Source organism: Desmodus rotundus, chromosome 1 (genome assembly GCF_022682495.2).
Source record: "Desmodus rotundus isolate HL8 chromosome 1, HLdesRot8A.1, whole genome shotgun sequence".
Classification (NCBI taxonomy): Eukaryota; Metazoa; Chordata; class Mammalia; order Chiroptera; family Phyllostomidae; genus Desmodus; species Desmodus rotundus.
Window position 1 is genome coordinate 15,300,121 of NC_071387.1, and position 21,536 is coordinate 15,321,656.

At 47.4% G+C, this 21,536-nt stretch overlaps 1 protein-coding gene and 1 non-coding gene across 2 annotated transcripts in view; both read right to left on the bottom strand.

Annotated features, from left to right (window-relative positions):
* PAPPA (pappalysin 1) overlaps window positions 1–18,369 on the bottom strand; it is a 215,232-nt gene extending 196,863 nt beyond the window's left edge. The window contains exon 1 of the mRNA XM_053921287.2: window positions 17,527–18,369. Within this exon, the coding sequence (XP_053777262.1) occupies window positions 17,527–17,935 (409 nt within the window). The 5' untranslated portion in view covers window positions 17,936–18,369. The remainder of the gene's footprint in view (window positions 1–17,526) is intronic.
* LOC112306631 (small nucleolar RNA SNORA66) lies at window positions 10,177–10,307 on the bottom strand. Its single transcript, XR_002974961.2, has one exon. It is a non-coding gene; the product is annotated as a small nucleolar RNA SNORA66 (small nucleolar RNA).
* Window positions 18,370–21,536: the final 3,167 nt, after the last annotated feature.

Below are 21,536 nucleotides of genomic sequence, written 5' to 3' on the forward strand. Positions count from 1 at the left end.
TGCTTCCAATGACACTGAAGGCTGGAGGTGTTCGGGTCTGTCTTGCTGTTTGCAAGCAACTCCCTGTCTGGGCTCTGTTTTCCAGATATCCATGAGGTCCAAACCAGCACCTGACTGCCTCTTCTGTCCAGGCTCCTCATGGTTTCATGAATAAGTGAAGGGAGACAGAGGAAGTCAGACATGAAGACGGATGGGAAGATGGAAACACAGGAAGCCTTCCATAAAAGCTGCTGCCAGTGAGACACACTGTTCGCAAGGACTCCGAGGACAGGGTTGGGGGGCATGTTTGGGAGGTTTGCTTGAGCTCCTGGTACTGTTCTCTTGGAGCCCTTGTTTGTAAACAGATACTTCTGCTGACACTGGGCTTTGTAAGGGCGCACAGACTGGGGTGAGGGGGAGGGTGTTGGAGAAAAAGGCAGGTTGTGTCCGGGAGCCTTAGACCATGTGTTTGTTGTTGAGAATACAAAGACCTCACTGTATTAAATGAAAATGCTTGTTTTACAAGGCGAGTGGGAATATGATAGGTACATGTCGAAAATGCTTCGGAAACTGAAACAACCCCATGCCACGAGGGCTTCCTGCTACATCATGCATCCAGGGGCACACATGGATCATGAAGGCTTAGAATCCCTATGCGAGGGCTTTGGGGGTTATGGGCACAGAGTCCCAGGAGCCAAGTGACTGTGAGCTCCCTTCTCTGCTCCCTTTATGAAGTCTGGCCTTTTCTCCGAGAGCCCTGACTCTGTTTCACTTTCTCTACGGGTCTCCCACCACCTGCTGACCTAAGGGGAGAAACTGCTATTGAATGAAAATGTTAGTGTGGTAAAGGAGCCTCCTGTCGTCTAGACCCAGGCTCAGAGCATACTGTAAATACTTGTAATTATATAACTATGCAGGCAGATCACTTCAGTTTTTTTCAAAGTAGCTTGCAACTCCTGAAGTGGGGTTTTCACACTAGCACTCTAGTAAAAGCAAATGATTCAGGGGAGGGTTCTCTGGGGATTTTTTTCTCAAGGACATGCAGTGGCATAAGAACAAGCATTGGAGTCTTCTAATTCTTGCCCCTGCCCTAGAACAGAACCTGGTAAAGGGAAGATTACATGGATGGAAGGGTAGATGGATGGGAGTATGGAGTGATGGAAGGGTGGGGAGATGAAAGGACGGATGGATGGATGGATGGGTGGATGGGATGGAGAAAGCAGGGGAGGAAGGGGGAGTGGGTAGGTGGGTGGTGGATGGATGGATGGAAACTGGATGGATATTTGGATTCATAGATTCATGGGTAAAGCCTACAGTGAATAATTATAGTCAGGACCCCCTCAGGCCATATTTGAAGTGAACTTGCCTATTTCAAAACTCAGAGAAACTCAGAGACCAGAGTTTGAATAAACAAAGTTGTAGATTATATTTCTAAGGAATAAACTAACTTGTCCTTAGAGGGAAAAATGTCCCCAATTCTATTTACTCCCACAAGGGTACAGATGAAGGGAAGTGCAATTCCTCAGTCTGATATGACAATTCAACATCAACATTCGCATTTTCACAGATCTCCTGGCCTGTTCAGATTTGAGAGCTGGGAACTGGCTTCAGGAAATGACCTCTTATGCCCCCTGCCTTTCAGCATTTAAGCCAGCATTTGGGGGCCATAGACCCCCAAGAAACTGCATTTAAGAAACTGCTGAAAACTTTGGATCCTCCCCCCCCCCCAGAAAAATGCACACAGCTTCAAATTTTTACAGTAAATGTCTTGGGGTTCATAAATCTCTTCAAGTCCTCCTGGGCCAAAAAGCAAGAAACTCCCTACTCGCCTGTCGATCTAAAAAGTATTAGTGCTAGTCAGGTAATTCAGCTGGTAATGGTATTAGTAAGGAAATGGAGGGAAATGATATTAAACAAAATACTAAGTCATAACAAACACAGTAACATCAGAATCAGTTCACACCTTGATAAGAGCATGCTTAAGGTTCGACTTGTCCTCACTTCTTATGTTCTCCACCTAGAGGTCAGGGTGATCTTCGGAAAACCTACACCAGATATGGTAACTTCCTCATTTGAAAGTTTCTGACAACTTCCCAGTTCTTCTAGATTAAAAGCCAGATTCCATGACCTGGGCTGACTTCAGATACACACATCTCCCAGTGGCTTGTGCACCTGCTCCTTCAACATCCAGAACATCCTGAACTTACCCTATGTCATGGTTTATATACATTCTCATTCTTATTCTCTCTCTCTCTCTCTCTCTCTCTCTCTCTCTCTCATTCTCCCATCTTCGTTTGTCTTTCTCTCCCCACAAGAACAGAGTCCATGAGGGCAGGAACCTGCTCTGTCTGCTCTCTGTTGCATCTTTGAAGGTGCCAGGCACATACCTTCTATTTTTTGGCTACAAAGGGGCATGTAGAGGAAGGCTTAGTGTTGTCACTACCTCGCTGTGAGACTCTGGACAAACCTCTCCCCGTCTCTGGACTCCAGACTTCCCAGTTGTATCAGGAAAGTTTGGGTCCTATCCAACTGCAGGATCCAATGATCTGAAATCTTTGTGACCAAATTCAAGAGAGCTGAGCCCAAATCCCAGGACAACATGGCTGTGTAGAAGAAATAGTCAGGATAACTGGGCTCTGGTCCTTTTCTGTCCCTAATTTGGGATGAAACTTGGGATAATTTCCTTGCCTTCTCTGGGCATCGGATTCTCCATGTGTGAACTGAGGAGACTGGATGAGATGCACCATCAATTTACATCATTTATCCATCCAGAAATCCACCCACACGTTTTTGTTAACCCCTGCAATATGCCAGGGCCTGGGAAGGTGCACAGAGCTCAGCAGACATGATTCCTGCCAGCACGCTGCTCTCATTTCCTCTGGGAGGTCTCCATGGCACAGGTGAAGGTTGCAGGAGGATCATGGGTGCATCCCACACAGCTACACCTGGCTCTTTAGCAGCTCTCCAGGGAAGTGGTTAGAGAAGCTGAGAGAAAACCGTGGGGAGAAGGGCTTAAAACCAACAGAGTGGTACACTAGCTCAGCAGAAAGAAAGGAGGTGGAGAGTAATGGGAAAATGTGGTAAGAATACACACAGGTGACTGCTCAGCTCAGAGAGACCAGGCCCATGTCTCATGGTTAATGCTGTGCATAACATGTTTGCCTTCATGGCTTGGCCCTTCCCAAGGCCCAAGATATTTTCTCTCAAAGCATCTTTCCTTCAGAGCACCCACTTTTAGTAACCCTGTCTTTTCCCTTATTTGGAGCCATCTCCAATTGATTGAACAAAGTTTACTGAGCACCAGCCAGCAGGGCTGGTAATGTGCTAAAGGTAGCAATAAAGCAGAGATAAAGACAGAAATGTTCTCTGCTCCTGAGGAGCTTGGAGAACAGTGGGAGAGACAGACAGACTCAAAGGCAGTCACAACAGAGTGATAAATGCAATGATGGCGGATATATAGGGCTGCTGGACTTGATTCGAGTGGCGATGGATTAGCTGTCCGATCATTTCCTAGTGTCATACTCCTGAAAGCTACTCTGGGTCAATGTCCTCTGCGGAAACATGGATCGGAAAGTGTTCCTCCTTCTAACTTGATGTACGGCTCTGTATTTTAAATGATGTGCACGACATATCCAAATGAAAGGCAAGGCACACACTCCACGTACATACCCATGCCACCTGTTTCATAAGTAAGTCCCCAGCCCTGCTGGGTGGAAGGGGCTTTGACATCTCAGAGCACTTTCTACCCCCATAATAAAAGCATGTCTTCAACAGCACAGTGGTTCTGCCCCTGCGCTTGCCTAGCACTCTATTAGTTGCTTAGTTATAGCAGTTACCATGATGTTATGTATCTGTTTACCGGTCTGCTTCCGCCACTAGGACTGGGAGCTCCTCGAGGGATGGAACTGTGCCCTGTTCTTCTCTTAAATCCACACATCCTAGCTCCATGTATAATACACAAAGACTTCTCAATAACTAATTAAATACATGGGTAAAAAAATGGATGGAGAGATGGATGGACAGATGAATGGAAGGAAGGATGGATGGATGAATGAAAGGAAGAGAAGGGAGAAAGGAAGGAAGGGAGGAAGGAAGGAAGAAAAAAGGGATTAATCCCTTGTAATATACTGCCATTTTCTACTGAACCTCACAGAATGCCTAGGGCAGAGGTTTGGCCCATAACAAAGTGCTTAAGAAAAGCAACTCAGCAGCTGTATGGTGTATTCTAATAAGCTCACCAATGTGAGCCCACCGATGTAACTGTCATCCCATACTGCGATGAAAAGCAAAGGGATCCGGTGAAAAGAACACTGATGTGAGAGTCAAGAAACCTGAATTATAGTTTCAGTTTTGCTGCTAATTTGTTCCTCGAGTTTACTCAACTTCACTTAGTTTTTAACAAGCTAACTTGCCTGGACCTCAGTTTCTGCATTTGTAACGTGAGCAGATTTCATAAAGCATTCCAGCTTTTGGATTACTGAGAGAGATGAACAAAATATTGCATTTGTTTGCTTTCAGCAGATCACAGCTAATCAGCCCAGTGGGGTTCGTCTGAAAAGAAGTCATCCTGAGACCTACATACGGGCTCTACGGAAGCCTAATCAGCTCCAGCAAGAGCATATCCCAAGTCAGCCTTGTTACTCCAGAGTCATCTGCTACTCAGAACCCCATAGCTCAGGTAGCACAATGACTGCAGGCCTCTCAGATTTGGCCCACAATGTACCCAGGACCTCCTCAGAGGGTGAAAATGCATCTCCACTGGGCATACAAGAGTATTTGGGAGAACACACCCCAGGCACTGCTTCCCGAAAGAGAAACCCGGAATCGGTTTTGGCAGAGAGCATCTTTGAAGTGTGTATTTATCTCCCAGTAGTCTACTTAAAAATGGGTAGTGCTCTCATGGATGTAAATTGTCTTTTTGCTCAAAAGTCACCTGCAAATTTAATTAATTTTGCATAGCAGATATTTTTTAGTCAATCTCTTTTAATGTTCATTCAAAATATTCCTCCATCACTCCATCCCTTTCTTCCTCTCTCCCTCGAAGCCTTCCCTTTTAGTTCTATAATCTCTGAATGTTTGCATTAGTGACTGGGGACACCACCATTCATTCATTCATTCATTCATTCATTCAATGTTCATCCTCTCACAGAACATTTACTGGATGATTGCTGCATTCTGAGCAACGTTAGGCCCTGTGGATAGAGAAAACAATAATGTCCTGGATTTGAACCCTGGTTCCACCACCCCTTAGCTGTGAGGCGCTCAGTGAATCCTGTAACTTTCTAAATCTAATTCAGAGGGTTTAAAGCGTAGCACTCAGCACAGAGCCAGCACATAGTAAGTGTTCATTATAAGCTAGCTGCTTTTATTACTGTTATTATGGCTGGGAATGTGTACTCTCCCCCCAAGGGTATATAAACAGTGGATAGAGGATTCCAGGTCCTGAGGTCGCCCCAAGGTCTCACAATATCAAGGGAAGCAGACGGAAAGGCCCCTCCATCAAGAATAAGGGAAATGGATGAAAACCCAGGCAACAGGTAGGACGCCAGGCCATCGAGGCCCAGTGAGAACCTGATAAGGGGGAGAGGGCGGAACCTGAGAGGAGAGTGAGGCTGAGGACTGTGAGCTGCAGCACACGCAGAACGAATGCTTTGCAAACAGGGAAGGGGCTGCGGAGGGTAGACCAAGGCTAAAATGTGGCTTGGATTAGAAAGGCCGAAATGTGAGTTGAGGAGGCATTTAAATACACTGCCTCCTCCCCCCTCTGTTTGGAAGACCAGATTTTTTTCCCTTCTGACTCCTTTGCTCAAGGGGAAATGGAATTAACCACTGTGTAATGTTTTTGAGTGTGACCCACGGGGTGGGTCATGTGCTTTGGTTACGTAATGCAACATGCCTGAGGCTCCTGAGCTCTTTCTTCCAGAATCATTAGATATTTAGTTGGTTCTCTTTTGCAGTCATGCATTCATTGAGCAAAATTACGTATAACTCCTTTATAAGCCAGGCACTGTGCTAGACAGTGGAGAGGTTGAGATGACCCCAAAGAGCACACAATGAAATGTGATAGAAAGAATTCCCAGTCCTTTGACATGGGTGTGCAGATTATACAGTGGAGACAGATGGATGAGGGAGGCTGTACTTGGAGAGGAGTCAGGGAGGGCTTCCCAGAAGAGGGGAACCTTGAGCAGGATCCTGTAGACGCTTAGGTGTTCTACAAAATGCTGCATGAGGATATGGAAGGCACATCAGATTTAAAAATGATGTAAAGAAAGCCTAAGTTATTTGGGGTACTGCAAACAATTCCAGTGCTATTGAAGGACCAGTGAAATTTGCATTTTAGAGACATCTGACTATCAGATATTGAACTGTAGGTTGAAGGGGTACAAGGGCTGAAGCTCAAAGTGGGCACCATAATACTAGGGAAAGAGTCAAAGCCAGGTATGAAGAGGGCCTAAGCTTGAAAGATGAAAGATTATAAAATTGTCATGGAGGCAGGACAGACAGGAACTGATGCCAGATTGAATACGGTGGATGGCATATCTTCGGTAGGTGACTCTAGGTGAGGACACAGAGAAGGTTGGAGGAAAGGGGACTGAGCTTTGGACATGGTGGGTTTGAAGTGCATGTTTACATTCCCGGTGGACAGCTGGATCCATGGTCTGGAGCCCATGAGAGTCTGGACATAAATGATGCTCATCAGCAGAGAGATGGAAATTATTCCAGGGAAAGGGTGCAAAGGCAGGAGACAGGCAGACCTCACTCTGGCCTAATACTCACAGAACAGAGGCTCTTACCCAGCTTGGTCACTGGTCCAGGGAACCCACCTCTGTCACCAGCCCTTAGTTCCTCATCTATGAAATGAATGGCTTACATGAGTGCTTCTCATTCTTACACACCTTGGTTCTTCAGACTTACATGAATGTTATGTCACAAATCAGAATACAGTGTGCATTTATTCCTTATGTTTTCTGTCTTATACTGTGCATCTCTTAAGGCAAGGCCTACTTGTACCTGATTGGCTTGTTGTTCTACCTTCCTCCATGTTCTCATCAGCTTTTGTAGCGAAAGATGTCCAGTCCCATTGGGGGAAATAACCCTTTCCATACAAACACATTTCGTCATATTCTGCCAAGCCACATTTCATGTTTAGAGAGCAATAGGGATTTTGAAAAAAGATGGATGTGGGACAGATACAGAAATATCTTCTTGACTGCAGAGGTGACAGGCCCAGGTTAGACCATGAACTCCTTGATGGTAAAAATGGCTGAACCAGGGTTCTCCATTTAGTAACATGCTCCCCCCATTCACATACTTAGGTCCTAGCTAGCTGTGACTTCCCACCTACTACACTTTCTGTTTCTTAAAAGTGGACTTGAACCTGAGACATTCTTCTGTTCTCTAAAATTGAAACAGGGTCATGTCTATCTCCTACTCCTCCAGGTACTATGGACCCTGAGTTTGTGGTAAATAATACTGAAAGACAAATTTTCTTTCTTTTGTTTGAAGAAAAATTTAAGTAATCAAGTTAATGCAGTGGTTCTAAGGGGTAGGAAGAGAGAGAGAAAAGAAGGGGGCAGAGGGAACAAGAGGCACTTCATGGATGACAGTACTGGGGATTGCCAGAAGGAAAATAGGTTAACAGATGGCTACAGATTCTAGAGTTTTACTATTTTAATTCATGAAATGATCTAATTAAGATGATTAGCAAGACTCAAAGGCCAGTGCCCCATTCTGATGCCAAAACTTCTCTGGAATGGCTCTTCTTTAGTAAGAAATTATGAAATTTGAGTATTCTAACCATTAGCCTAAGTAAGTGATCACTGGAAAAGTCACTCAGTGAGTTTTTTAGATATTTATGGCAGTTATTATTAGCAACAATATTGATGAGATGGCTTCCAGCCATTGGGAAGTACCAATATTACCTAAATAATGTCTTCAGTCAGTCTTTGACAGAAATTGTACCCATCAGTACTTCACTTTTGGAGTCAAAGTGTTTGGGGGAGATATTAAAGTATGTATGTGCCTGGTAGAGTAATGTTCTAGGTTGTTACCAGTCATTGATACTTCAGCAAGAAGGAATACCCTGCCCTTTTCTAAAAGTGAATGAGTGTTGCTGGGGGAGAGGAAGCTGAGTGTGTGGGTACTTGGCCCCTGAGGGAGACAGGCACAGGCACCACCTAGTGGTGGAAAATGCACCAAAAAAAGGGAAGAAAACTGGGAACTAATGCCAACTTTGCAATTTTGTATTTGGACAGCACTGATTGGAATGATCAAATCCTAGGAGATCTCTGCTAGAAGGTTCTCTAGGACAAAGATAAACCCATCCCTACCCACTCTGTTCAGATGAGGAAAATTGGCCCAAGACATAAATGAATTGTCTGAAGTCACACACCAAGCTAAGGACTGAATGGTGTAGAACTGACATCTCCCAGCCCCTCGTGCACTGCCCTTCCTTCTCCCATGCACAGGGGCCTTCCCTGGATGGCCTTGTGTCTACTCTTGGGGCTCATCTCCAATCCACTGCTCATTGCTGCCTACCCTGACAACCCGTTTAAATCTCACTCCTCGTGCACCCACCCCCAGTGTTCCCTAGAATCCCTCCTCTATTCTTCTTCATAAACATTCACCTGACATTATGTGATGTATCTTTACATTCATTTATACTCTGTCTTCACCTTTCCCCTCCCACCCCCCACCACAATATAAACTCCCAAAGGCAGGGGCATTTCCTCTTCTGTTCATTGTTTTGTCCTCAGGCCCGAAGCTGCACCCGGCATGCAGCAGTCACTCAATAAATACTTGCCAAATGCCTGGGAAGGGATGGATAAATTTTACTTTGTCTCTTGTTTTTATCTACATGTCTTAGATTCTCTGCAAGGAGCACTCACTACTTCTATAATACGCAACAATAAAGAGTTTATTCTGTTTGTCTTTTAAGTTTTGTTTTATGTTAAGATCATCGCAAATAATCTTTCCTGAGTGGCAAGGGAGGGAAAGGCAATTCCTGCCTCTGCCAAAGGCGAGAAGCATGTCTAACCCAGAGAGTTATTGAGAGAATTTGAAATGACGTGTGGCAAGGGCTGGGCACACATCATACCACTATGAGTTAACCTTTACTGGGTGCTTACCCATGGTCTAGATTCCATTACTAAGCATTTTTCCACATGGAGGCCCAGTTAATCTTCAAAACAACCCTGGGAAGTAGGAGCCAGTGCTATCTGCATTTTACAGATGGGAAAAGCGAAGCTTGAAGACATTAAGTAACTTGCTCAAGGTCATGCAACTAGCAGGTGAGAGAGTCAGGAGAGCAAATTCAGGCAGTCTGACTCTTGAGTCCCAGGATCAACCAGGACAAAATACTTCCTCAGCAAACACACGCTCCTTTTCCCTGTTTGCTGATGGCGTCAGCTCTTCCTGAGATCAGTCAACTGCAGGCTATTCCCCCAGGGCTCTAGAAGGTTCTAGGAGACTCCCAAGGCTATTGAAAATGGAAAGAAATAAGGGGCTAGTCATGAAAAATACAGGTATGTGGAAATGTGAGTGTGTGTAGGTATGTGTGTGTGTGTGTATCATCACAATATGCTTGTATTGTCACAGTGACTAGCAGGTCCTAGGGGGCTCGTACGCACAGAACCAAGAATGCTACATGTCTCACAGAACGTGGGACAATTCCACACAGCAATGAATGTCCTCACTCAGAAGCCCAGCAAGGCTCTCTCCACTTGGCCCTTCTACATGCCCTCCCTAAGGCTTCCAGCCTTCTTCTCCTTCCCCTCAAGCTTCCCCAGGATGGTCAGTCTCCTAAATTCTGAAGCCTAGGCTGTGTTCTTTTCATTAATCTCTGTGTAACCTTGGGAGCATCCTGAACCCTCTCCAAGTGGCTGCCTCTGTATTTGGAAACCTATCAGCTCACCCCCACGCACAGAGACCTAAGACTTCCACTCCTCCTGTGGAAACTTTTAATTATGGAACTCTCCAATCACACACAGATGGACAGACAAAAATGTGTGGAAGCCCAACATGTCTGTCCCCTGGTTGCAACGATGTTATCAGACTGCCAATCTTCTTTCATCTGTACCCCACCCTCTACATTTCTGTTTTCTGGAAAATGTTAAACAAACAAAACGTACGGAACATCATTTCACACATCAATAATTTAGCATGCATTTCTAACAGATCAGGATTTTTTTTTTCCTACACTGTACTGCCATAGAATGGGCTACCTCAGTAGCTTCTGAAGCTGATACATTTCTGTCCCCACAACCACTTTAGCCAACGTGGTTCCCTTCACTTCCGAACATCATGAGAGTTAGGGATCGAGTCTGCGCCAGATTAGGATCTTCACAAATACAGAGACTACCCTTATCACTCCTGACACAAGTCACGATAACGCCCAATGTCAGTCTGTGTCCACTCAGATTCTGTAACTCAGGGACCTGTACATTCCTGTCAATGGAATCTTGCAGATTCCCACAGTTTAAGCAAAATAAGGTGACAAGAAGGTGGGGGAGACAGAGATGTCCCCTTCTACCTCTTCTCAGGGGCTCATTAAAACTGTGGGCACAATGTGAAAGTCCCTATTATACCCCCACTCCTCCTTGCGTGCCCTGAGAACACTGAGGCCCAGAGAGGGGCAGTTATTTTGTCAAGGTCACAAAGCAAGTAAGTGGTAGGATTTGGCAGACCTGTGAACAAGTCCCAGCAGCAAAGGACTCCAGTGAGGCCACCAGTATCAAAAGATTTGCTAACTCAATCACTGTTTATCATCTGCAGTGTGAATAATGCAATGAAGGCACCTCTCCGGGAATTACCTTCATTGCCTAAATCCCTCACATCTCTCAACTTCTGGTTCCTCCTACTATTGATGACATGGGGACTGGGTTCTGACCTTGACCAACAGCTTCTGCCACCATTGTCTCACCTGGTTCCTGTGACAACCTGTGAAATAGGGAGGTTGAATGTAACCATACCTGAATCCCTCTCCCCTGAGGCCCTAGTGGTTGAGTCAGAAGTTCCAAGACACATCAGCTCAGAGGAGACCAAGCCAGGACTGGAACTCAGAGCTCGTGAGTCCCAGTTTCAGATCTTCAAAGGAGCCAAGGGGCCAAGATTGACAGGTCACTTCTCGGCCTTGCCAATAAGTGCATCAAGGCATGATGCAAAGCCCTTGGTGTATCAAGAAAGATGAGGGAGCATTATGGAAAAGAAAGTAAAGTCCAGGGAAGGGGTGGTGGCAGGTGAGGAGAGAAACGGCATCTGCAGACTTTCTGAGTCCTTGGCCACAGGTAGACAAGGTACGAGCTGCCTGTAGAGCAAGTCCTCCTAACAGGGGTACCTGGGGATCTCTCTTCCTCATATGAGGCACCTGTAGCTAGTGCTGGTTTCACAGTGATCACAGGGGAGGGGTCTTGAAATAACAGGAGCACATCCCTCCCTGCAGGACTACCCCAGGGCAAAGTGGGAATGCCTCGAGCTGAGCTTCCTTTTAAAAAAAAAAGAAAAGAAAAAGAAGATTTTATTTATTTATTTTTGGAGAGAGGAGAAGGGAGAGGGAGAGAAACATCAATGTGTGGTTGCCTCTTGCAAGCCTCCAACTGGAGACCCGGCCTGCACCCCAGGCATGTGCCATGACTGGGAATTGAACCTGTGGTTCGCAGGCTGGCACTCAATCCACTGAGCCAGGACATCCCTTTTTAATACCCCTTGTTCCTGCCCTGATAGGTTCCTTTCCCAGGCACTTGGAGAGTTTCATTTAAAATCAGATGCATAGAACTCAATGTGTTACCCTCCCATAGGAATGTTCACACGTTAGAGGCAACACCAGGAGAGGGTATGGCTTCACACACAGGAATGGCTCTGGAAAGATGGAATGTCAGGGCCAGGGCACTGAGAGGTCAGCAGGGGAATTAAGAATGAAAGAAGGGTCTTTCCCGGCCAGGGTTTGGCAACTCAGAATCGGGGCAGCTAAACTTTTCTAAAGCTTCAGCCAGTAACTGGCTCCATGGGCAGGGACATAACACTTCCCCCTTTGGGCCTCAATCTTCCCATGTGTAAAGGAGGGAGACATCACACTGGATCAGTGATTCTCCCCACTGATGGTCCTTCCACATTACATGAGAAGACTTTGAAAACCACCAGTGCCCAGGCCAACCCCACACCTGCGACATCAGAAACCCTGGGATGCAGCCTGGGCATCAGGATGTTTTAGACGCTGGCGATCCCAATGCTGCCGGGGGGTAGAAACTACTGAACCAAGTGGTCTGCCGGCTCATTTGAGAGGGAGTGGTCTGTGAACATAGCTTAATTCTTAGCTCCTGTGTGACTCGGATCCTCAGTTTCCCTATTGCACAATGAGCTGTCTGACCCAGTCTATGCTGGGTTGACCATCCACGACCCACGCTCACTCCTGAGCCCCACACCTCTAGCCTCAAGCCTGCCTTCCTCTGGGTGGAGGGGCAAGGCTGATGCAGCCTCCATGACCCCATCTATCCACGTCAGTGGCTGCTTGGGGGCAACATGGAAGTTGGAGGACATCTGGGGAAGGGGCAGGAGACATGTGACAACAGGTGTGTGACCTGGACTCCACTGTGACCCCTGTTTGGCTTCTGCTCCTGGGGGTGCGTGCTCCCCCTTGAGGCTAACTGGTTTTCCTGCTTATAGATCCAGTGATTCTGGACCTCCTCTGGCTCTTACCACCACAGGGTCATCCAAGTAGGTCAGAGAAGGGGAAATCAAAGGGCAAGGAACAGACTTGAGGGGGTCTAACTCTTCCTCGAGATACCCTGTCTATTCTAGATGGACTACCCAGCACCTCGAGCGGTGAAGCCCCCTACCAGGACACAAACAGGCCCCACTTTCTGAAGACCAGACTCACAAACTGGAAAAGGGAATGTGGTTACTTACTGGATGCAGCTACCGTTGACCGAGTCCCTAATGAGTTGGAACCATGCCAGGTACTTTCTGCATAGTTATTTTATTGCAGTATGTTGATCTTATGTCCATTTCACAGATGAGCAAACCAAGGGATAGGGAGATGAAGAAATTTGATTCCAAACACACAGCAAGCAATTGGCAACAGAAAGTCCAAGCCCGTCTGTCTGATAATTTGGCATGACAAGAAAAACAGATCTGCTAGGTCAAACCCAGGGCTCCGCATGAGATTCATACTTATTTTTTATCCTCTTTAATCGGTAGCTGATGGTCAGCACTCAGAGAGGCAGGAAGGAATGAGGATATTCTGCAGAAGTCATCTCTTCTCTCTCCAAAGAGATGAAGAGGAAACAGGCACTTGGTACTCAAGTTCACATCTCTGCTCTGCCCACCTGATGACCTGTGGGGCTTTGGGCTAAGTCACTGCAACTCTCGGCACCTCTGTTTCCTCATGGGTAAAATAGAGGCAGTGGTGCCTGCCTCCCAGGTGGATGTGAGGATGAAACATGCCGGCACAAAGCAAGCACTTGGCACAGTGCCTGGCACCTTGGAGGCAGCCAGGAACAGTTGCTTTCCTTCCTGCCTTTAAGTGTCCTCTGTCAAGAGTGAGATATTTCGAAAATCATATCCAATAATAAGAGTGAAGTTTATTGATCATTTACTATACACCAAATCCTGTTCTGGGCACTTTTCACATATAAGTTCATTTCATGGATAGGTACTCATACTATCCTAACTTTGTAGACGAGGAAGCTGAAGCCCAGAGGAGTCAACTAGTTTGCCCAAGGTCACACAGCTAGTTAGGGGCAGAGGTAGATTCCCACTTAGGTAACCTGACTACGAAAACTGGCTTGTAACCACTGCAATATTCTAGAGCCCCGTGACTACAAATGTTGAGGGAGAACCGTGTTAGAGCACAGACTTCTCGAAACCTAGCTTTCCCACTACAGCAGTCCTCAAGTTGGGAAAATGCAGGTATTCTTTTTGGGGGGATTAGGTGGGTAGTAGGAAGTGGGAACTGTAGAAGGAGGGGACAAAGAAAAAGACTTTTGAGTAGCTAGCAAACCCGACAGTCCAACACTGAGAACAAAAGAAGAAAGCGTTTGCAAGAGGAGGTGCTGGATGGGGTTCAGGTTAATCCCTTTCTCTTTCTGAGCGGGGATCTGGATCACGAAGGAATGGGGGTGGGAGGAGGGCAGCACTTGTGGGGTCCACATTTCAGGTACCTAACAGGTCAGGAGAAACTTTAACAAGATTAACTGCTGCTCAGGGCCTCTGCTCGATGAAGCACATTGAATCTATTGTTTTCTTTTTCTTTCTCTTTCAAACTAGAGGGCACTGGAGGGGGGACCGTGCTTGGGAATGAGGGACAGGGGTCTGGATCCTGCCTGGTATGGTACAAAAACATAGGGATGTGTCAGAAAGCCCCCCACCCCGACTGAAAAGACAGCCTAAGCTGCTGTGCATGAAGGCTGAAGGCTGTGTCTGGGTGGTGGGTCTGTGAGGGTGGAGAGGTGACAGTGTTGATTGGGCACGTCCTCTCAGCAGTGTGAGGGATAAGGCCTGGAAGTCAGCATACTGGGATTAAATTCTAGGTCCTGCCATTGAGGACCTGTGCCATCCAGCACACAACCTTCCCCTGTCCCTGTCTCTGTCTCCCTGTTTGGCCAAAGAAAGAACTGGCCTGGGTAACCTCCTAGCACCCTTACCCCAGTAACCTTATAGGATTCTTCAATCCTAAAGACCATCCACTGTGGATGGGTCATTTGGAGAATCCTGCACACAGGCACTTTCTAACTTTAGCTTTGTTTTTTGCCTGCACAAGCCTTTCCTTTTCTATTTATTAATATATATCTGTATGTGTGTGTGTGTGTGTGTGTATTTCTCCTTCCCTTTTGGAAAAATAAAAGGCATGTTTTCTGAGCTTCAGAAGCAAACTGCTCCTTCACTTCTTCTCTCTGCTTCTCCAAGCGCCCGTCTGAACTGGTGTCAGTGAAGTTTGAACCGGGGCAGAAATAGCATCCCGGGCAGATCTGGGAGCACAGCCCGCCTACCAGGAGCAGTAAGGCCTGCCTCTGCCAGACGACAGACCCGGTTAACAGCACCGTAAAATTAGATGTTTGTGAAACCCAGTCGAATCCTGCAGCAAAGAGTGATGTAAGGCAGCCTGGCCTGACAGCGAGGCAGCAACCCTTTGCCTGAAATAGCAGCGTGGTCCCTGCTGAGAGATTGCCTGCTCTCTCGAGATAGGTGACCAGGGATTCCTACGAAAGTGGTGACGCCCAGCCTAAGAGAGCCAGCAGAGGTCAGGCAGCAGCCTGGGCACCTGTGGTTGCAAGCAGCTTGCAGGCAGCGGGAGGACATGGGTGGGCACCGGCATCCCGCCGCCCACCTGGGCCCTGCCTCTCCCAGCCCAAACTTACACCAAGGGAGAAGCTGAAAAAGTGCTTCTGCAAAGAACCGCTGTTTGTTTGCTTTTTAATTCAAGGAGAAGCAGGTTCTTTTTAGTCCAACAATCTCTACCGTGTGGAGGATACGCAGAATGAGTCTTTTCTGGCTCAGGGCCAGGTGTTTACACACCGCCGAATCTGGCTCAGACTCAACTGGGGGAGGGAAAAAAATCCAGCAGTATCCCCCAGAGAAAAGCTCCTGGCTTTCTGGGGCTACACTACAGCAGTGCCTTTTTTTTTTTTTTTCTTTTTGAGAGGAATGTTATTTCCACACATAAAATGGACCAGGCATTTTATACAAGCAATAATAACCTAACGTCCCCCATCCAATTAAAGTATTTTACTGCACAATCTTTGTGTGAGAGCGTGAATGAGTGCTCGGGAGCACACGCGTGAAGAGAGGCTCCTTGTCTGAATTACAGACATTGCTAAAGCAAGCTCCTGTGGCATCCCAGGTGTTGTATTTATACATATACAGTTTTAAAAATGAATTTACTACCTTTTCATGGAAGATACCTATATAACCCTGAGCTCTCCTCTCCGGGAAGGGAAGCCTTCCAAATCACTGGTTATGACAGGTAAACACTAGGAAAAACCAGATCTGCTCATTAAAAAAAAAAAAAAAAATCATCCCCAAGCAGCAGGCTCTGTGCTTTTCCTATGTTCCAGGAGACAAGTAAACATACCACAGCCCTGAATTAACATCCTCATCCTCATCCTCATCATTATGAGTAACATCTCCCCTCTACCCTAGTATACTGCGTTCTGGGTGATGAGGGCTTGGGGGCTAGAAGTGAATGAGCTCACTTTCCCTCTTCCTGGGGAAAAAGGAGGGAAGAAAATAGCATGTGATGACGTCAGATGTGGGGGAAAGTCACTTTCTCGCTTTTGGTTTGGTAACGGAAGAGTGGGAGCTTTGGGGACACATTCTTGGCATGGCAGCTGGATTTGGGTCCCCCCGAAATGGACTTGGTGTAAATAGGGCAGAGTCAGCAGCTACATCGGGGACAGTCCACGCCAAGGCAGAAAGGAGCAAACCTGCGGAACCGCTCAGAGCTCTCCCTTCCAAGACAGCGTGTGTCAGGCGGTGGGATCGCAAAACGCCCCCCTAGGGTCCTGGCTGCAGCGAAGGGGGTACCCCTACTCTCACTCTACGACGTCCTGGGACTTGGCAAGATTGTTTGTGCAGGAAGGGAATCTCCCAGCCAGGAGAGGCAAAACTTTTCCTTCTCTCCTCCAGCGCCACCCCCCTCTGTCCCCCAGTTTTATTAAAGGCATTGCCACAGATTCATTTAGAAGGGGGAAAATGGATGTTGGAGCATTTCTAAGGTTTGCAACCCTCGCAAAGTGTCCGGTTTCACTATGAGCTTTGCTGTGGAACGGGGAAGGGGACAGAGAGGGAGGGTGAGGAGGGAGAACTCAAATTCATTACGGGCTATAAAGTCCCAGATGAGAAAAGCGCCCCGTTTCGCAGCCGAGTCAGGGAAGACTGGTGGGGTGTGCGAAAGGAAGGTCTTGCCCCAGCCTCGAGTGACAGGCAACAGGCTTTAAAAGCGAGGAGAGAGATGGCAGTGTGTGAATGTGTGTTTGGCCGGGAGGACGGGGGCGAATCCCAGAGGCAGACATCAAGCAGAGAGCAACTTTGGGGCACTTCAAGGACTTCTAAGTTCAGAGGATTAAAGCAGCCTCATCCTCGCAGGCTTTCAGGATAACCGGGTCAAGTGAAGGGGGATCACCTCGATTAAAAAGTCCAAGAAATCAAATGGTCCCCTAGCAAATTTTCACATGCATCCCAATTGAGTCACCCTGCTGTCCACCCCAGAGACTGTACTTCTGACCATCCCGAACACGGCTGAAGTGCTTGAGGCTCCCCGGGAGCAGCCCTTATTGATTGAAGGTCTCGGGACCGCCAAGAGCGCTCCCCGAGATCCTCCCGGGGGAAGGGGGTTGAGGGGTTAGGTGGCACTGCCTTCTGAGAACGCCCATTCCGCAGATGGGGCAAAGTGAGACTGGGAGCTACCGCCGGGTGCCTCCGCGCCTCTGGCGGGGCGGCTCCAGCACAGACACACCCGCCAGCCCCGGACCAGCCCGCCACCCGCGCCCAGGCACCCGCGCGCCCCTGGGGCCGCGGGAACGGTGCGGCGCCCGCCGGGGCGCCCTCGCCTACCTGTGATCACCGCCGGAGACCTCTGGCCCCCCTCCGCTCGTAGCCACACTTGCAGCGTGAACGCGTCCCGGGGCAGCTCGAGGTCGGCCCGCAGGCGCAGCTGCTCGCCTCGCCCGCTGAAATAGAGCGCCCGGCTCGGCGGGCTCGACTCCTCGGCGGCGCCCCGCGCCTCCCGCTGCTGCCGCCGCCGGGGGACGCGCACGGCTTCCCAGGCACCGCCCGGCGGCGGCGGCGGCGAGGCGCGGCGGCCGCGGGCCGCCCGGGTGGCGCAGGTGGCCGGGCCGGCGGCGGGGCGCGGGGGGCGGCCGGCCCGCGGGTCTCTCCGGGCCCGGCGGGGGCGCTCGGCCAGCCCGCAGCCCAGCGCGGCGCTCAGCAGCCCCAGGCGCAGCACCCAACTCCAGAGCCGCATGTCCGACGGTCCCCCCCGCCCCCCCTTCGCCCCTGCACCGCCGCCCGGAGCTGCCAGCTTTGGGAGCCTCGGCGCCTCGACTTTCTTCGCTTCTTCACCCTTCTTGGGCGAGCCCCCCCTTCCACTTGCTTTTTTCTTTTCTTTCTCGCTTTCCTCCTCAAGGTGTGTGCTCCACTCCCCCCACCTTTGAAAAATACAGCCCAACTCCTCCTGGTTGGCAATTAATTTCTCTCCCCGCTCCTTTATCTGCCTTATTTCCCCCCCTAACAGCTGGTTGCCTTCCTCCTTGTTTTATTTCATTTTATTTTATATGATTTCTCGCTCTACCAAAAAAAAAAAAAAGCTCCTCTAAGACACTGCTCCGCTGAATTCCCTCCCCCCAAAAGATGCTCTAATTTATTTATTTTTTGCGTCCTTTATAACACAAGCCACAGCCCCCTTCTCCCCCCCAATCCCCCCTCCCCTCCCTCCTTCTTCACAAAATGAAAGGAAAGAGGGGGGAAAAATCCCTCAGAAGATGAGTAAACAAGCGTATGCTAATCTGCTCCCGAGCGCTCCACCTTCCCAATTGAATGAGTCCCTGTTAAAACTGCGGGGATCATGACTAGGGATCATGACTAATCAATCAGTTTGGAGAGGCCGAGCTACCCAGCCTGCCTCCACTTTGCCGTTTGCCTCCTTCCCTTGCTCCCGCTTCTCCACCCCCTCCTTTTCTTTCTTTCTTTCTTTTCCTTTCTTTTTCTTTTCTTTCTTTCTTTCTCTTTTTTTTTTTAGGAAGACAGTCTTAAAGTAACAATTTAATGAAATTCTGTACACACCCCCTTACGGTCCTCCCAGCTCTCCTCATTTTTGCTCAAAACACACATTTCTGTTTTTGTTTTGTTTTGCTTGCTTTTTTCCTGCCTCCTTCACTCCCTCCCCCTTATTATTATTTTCCCCCCTTCTGGTGGGAGAAAAAAAAAAAATCTCTCTCTTCTCTCAGATTCTCCTTTGCACTTTGCTGGTAAACCTCATCCTTCTCTATAGCACATAAAGAGTCTTGAAACTTGATTCTCAGATTTTTTTTCTTTAAATTGCTGTCTCTTTTTTCCCTTTCACTCTCCTCTCTCCCTCCTTTCTCTCTCCCTCTCCCTTCACCCCCTTTCTATCCCCCTTCTTCTCCTGCTTTCCCTTCTCTCCTGTCTCCCCTATCCTTCCCTCCCTTTCTCCTTTTCGCTCTCAGCATTCTCTTAAAGTTATGCAATGGTGAAAGTCCTCCCTCTTCCCTGGGCCCCGGTGTTGCTGGCTTCGGCTGGTCCAAACGTTGTCCTCACGGAATCATCAGAAGGAGCCAGAGGAAAAGCATTTGCCTTTCAGAAGCTGTGGACTCAGCACAACCAGGTCTCTGGATTCTCCTGAACCCCCTTAAAAATATTCTTTTGGTTAGAAATTATTTTAGTTTTATATTGAAAAAATGAGAGAAAAATACTAAATATGCCTGCTTTGTAAATCAGTTTAAGAAATTCAGGTCCTCTGATGTTGTTCGAGTCACAGGTAAGGATCTGACCAATTTGCTGCTTTGTAGGTCTGTTTTGAACTTGGACACAGATGTAATATATTTTTGTTCTTCTTTTTCCCTCTCTTTATAGAACTCAAAAGCTCCCCCTTATGGCAAAACGGCTTTTTTTCTCCAAGTGTTTAGTAAGTCAAAATGAGTTAGCAGTGGTGGGTTACACATTATTATTACCAGTCTGTTCAAATAATGTAGTGATAAAAACATGTTGTGTGAGGTGTGCATGTGAGCCCCATGCTGGGAGCCTGGGGTGAAATTAACTCCACTGATGTGCCACTTTCCTGCCCATGAGCTCCTGTCCTCAGAGCTGCTCCAGATGCTATCTGAGAGCTGGGATGGTTCCTGTGCTCTTCAGGGAGAGGGAACCCCAGTGGAGAATAAGTGGTGGTGAAACTATGCAGATTTGTAGGATGAGCAAATGAGTCAGACATCCCCTCTATAAAAGCTGGAATGCAGTATGCAAGGATTATGGCACCATTCTGAAAACAGGAGAGCCCAGATTCAGATCTTGGTTTGGGAAGAACATGCCATATAGTCTTGGGCCAAGAATGTTTGAACTGAGTTTCTCCAGTTATAAAATGAAAATGGCATCACATGCTACATGTGTTTCCAGAGACTGGATGGAAAGAAGAGGATCTTCAGGGCCTGGAGTAAGGAATTTGCCCAAGTAAATCGTTCAGTTCCTGCAGCTCCAAGTCATCTAGAAAAGCCATGAGGTTGCCATTCAACTAAAAAGAGAAACACACCTATGTTGAACTACATAAATTATACCCCACAAAATCCCCCTCTTTCCCCAATAAAAGTTGGAAGACAACTACTGATTCACTTCAATGGTGGCAGTTCGGTATATATTTAGAAATTATATTTCTTCCGGGGCTTCTAAGTCTCTGTATACAATAGTTTTGAATGTTCCTATTCCTTCGGATCATCGTTAGCTCTCCCGGGAAGACTTGAACTAGAGTTCTAAGTAACCGCTCACTCCAACATGTGTCAGTGCTATGCCCTGAGTGTGTGGCTTTGCTAACCCTGAACCTTCTTACCTTTAAAATGGGAATAGGTATTTCACAAAAATATTTTGAGGACAAAATACACTCTTAAACTATGAAAATGCTATATAAACACCATTTAATCCACTATCGTAGTCAAGGACCAAGTGCTCCTCAGGTTCTTAGAGATAAACAATAGTCCAGGAGGCCAAGTTTGCACTTCTCTCCTTTGGCAGGCATGAAGAGGTAGGGACAGAGAGATCCAAGTCGCAGAGCTCCTTGAGCTCCTTGACATCTCAGTCCTTAGGTATACTGGGAGCAATTGGCAAAGCTCTGAACTTGTCCTCCATTGAACATACATTTATTATTCTATCCTACCTGTCTTAGAAGCCCCTCTCACTTTTATGTATGCATGTATATGTATATGTACGTGTTTGTTTTCGATTGAGTGAATAGAACTGGATACATTGTAACCCTTGGTTCATGATCCACCCTAACTATCGGCCTATGCCTGACATTCTTATTTTCTATACGTAATAAGTAGTATGTCATGTGCTGCTATCCTGCTTTTGCTCCATCCCTTGATCATCCTTTCTCCTTGCATTGTCTATAGTCAGTGAGCAGTCATCGGAGAGGTGGGAGACCTTGGTTCTAATTCTGTCCTGTGTAAGATCTTTGACCTCCGTGTGCTCCTAAGTGAACTGAAATGAAAGAACAGGAGTTGGAGATTCCTAAGATTGCTTCCAAATCAGATTTGGAAGTGGAATGGAGCCATTAACTATTGCAATATGGCAATAATCCCCATCCAATCATCCCATACCTGGTCAATTCCCTCTCACTCCCCAAGCAGTCCCTTCTTTCTGGGGATTTTTGTCCTAAAAATTACTTTTTAGGATAAAAATACTTCTGTTCCTCCACTTTTAGGATATATTCTTTCAATATTCATTTTATTTGGTAATAAGTAAAAACAAGTTGCTTTGCCAGGGAGGGTGTGAGAGTCTAGAGGAAGTTAGGAGAGTAACATCTAGATGGAGTCCTACATTTTGGGAAGGGTTTGAAGGAC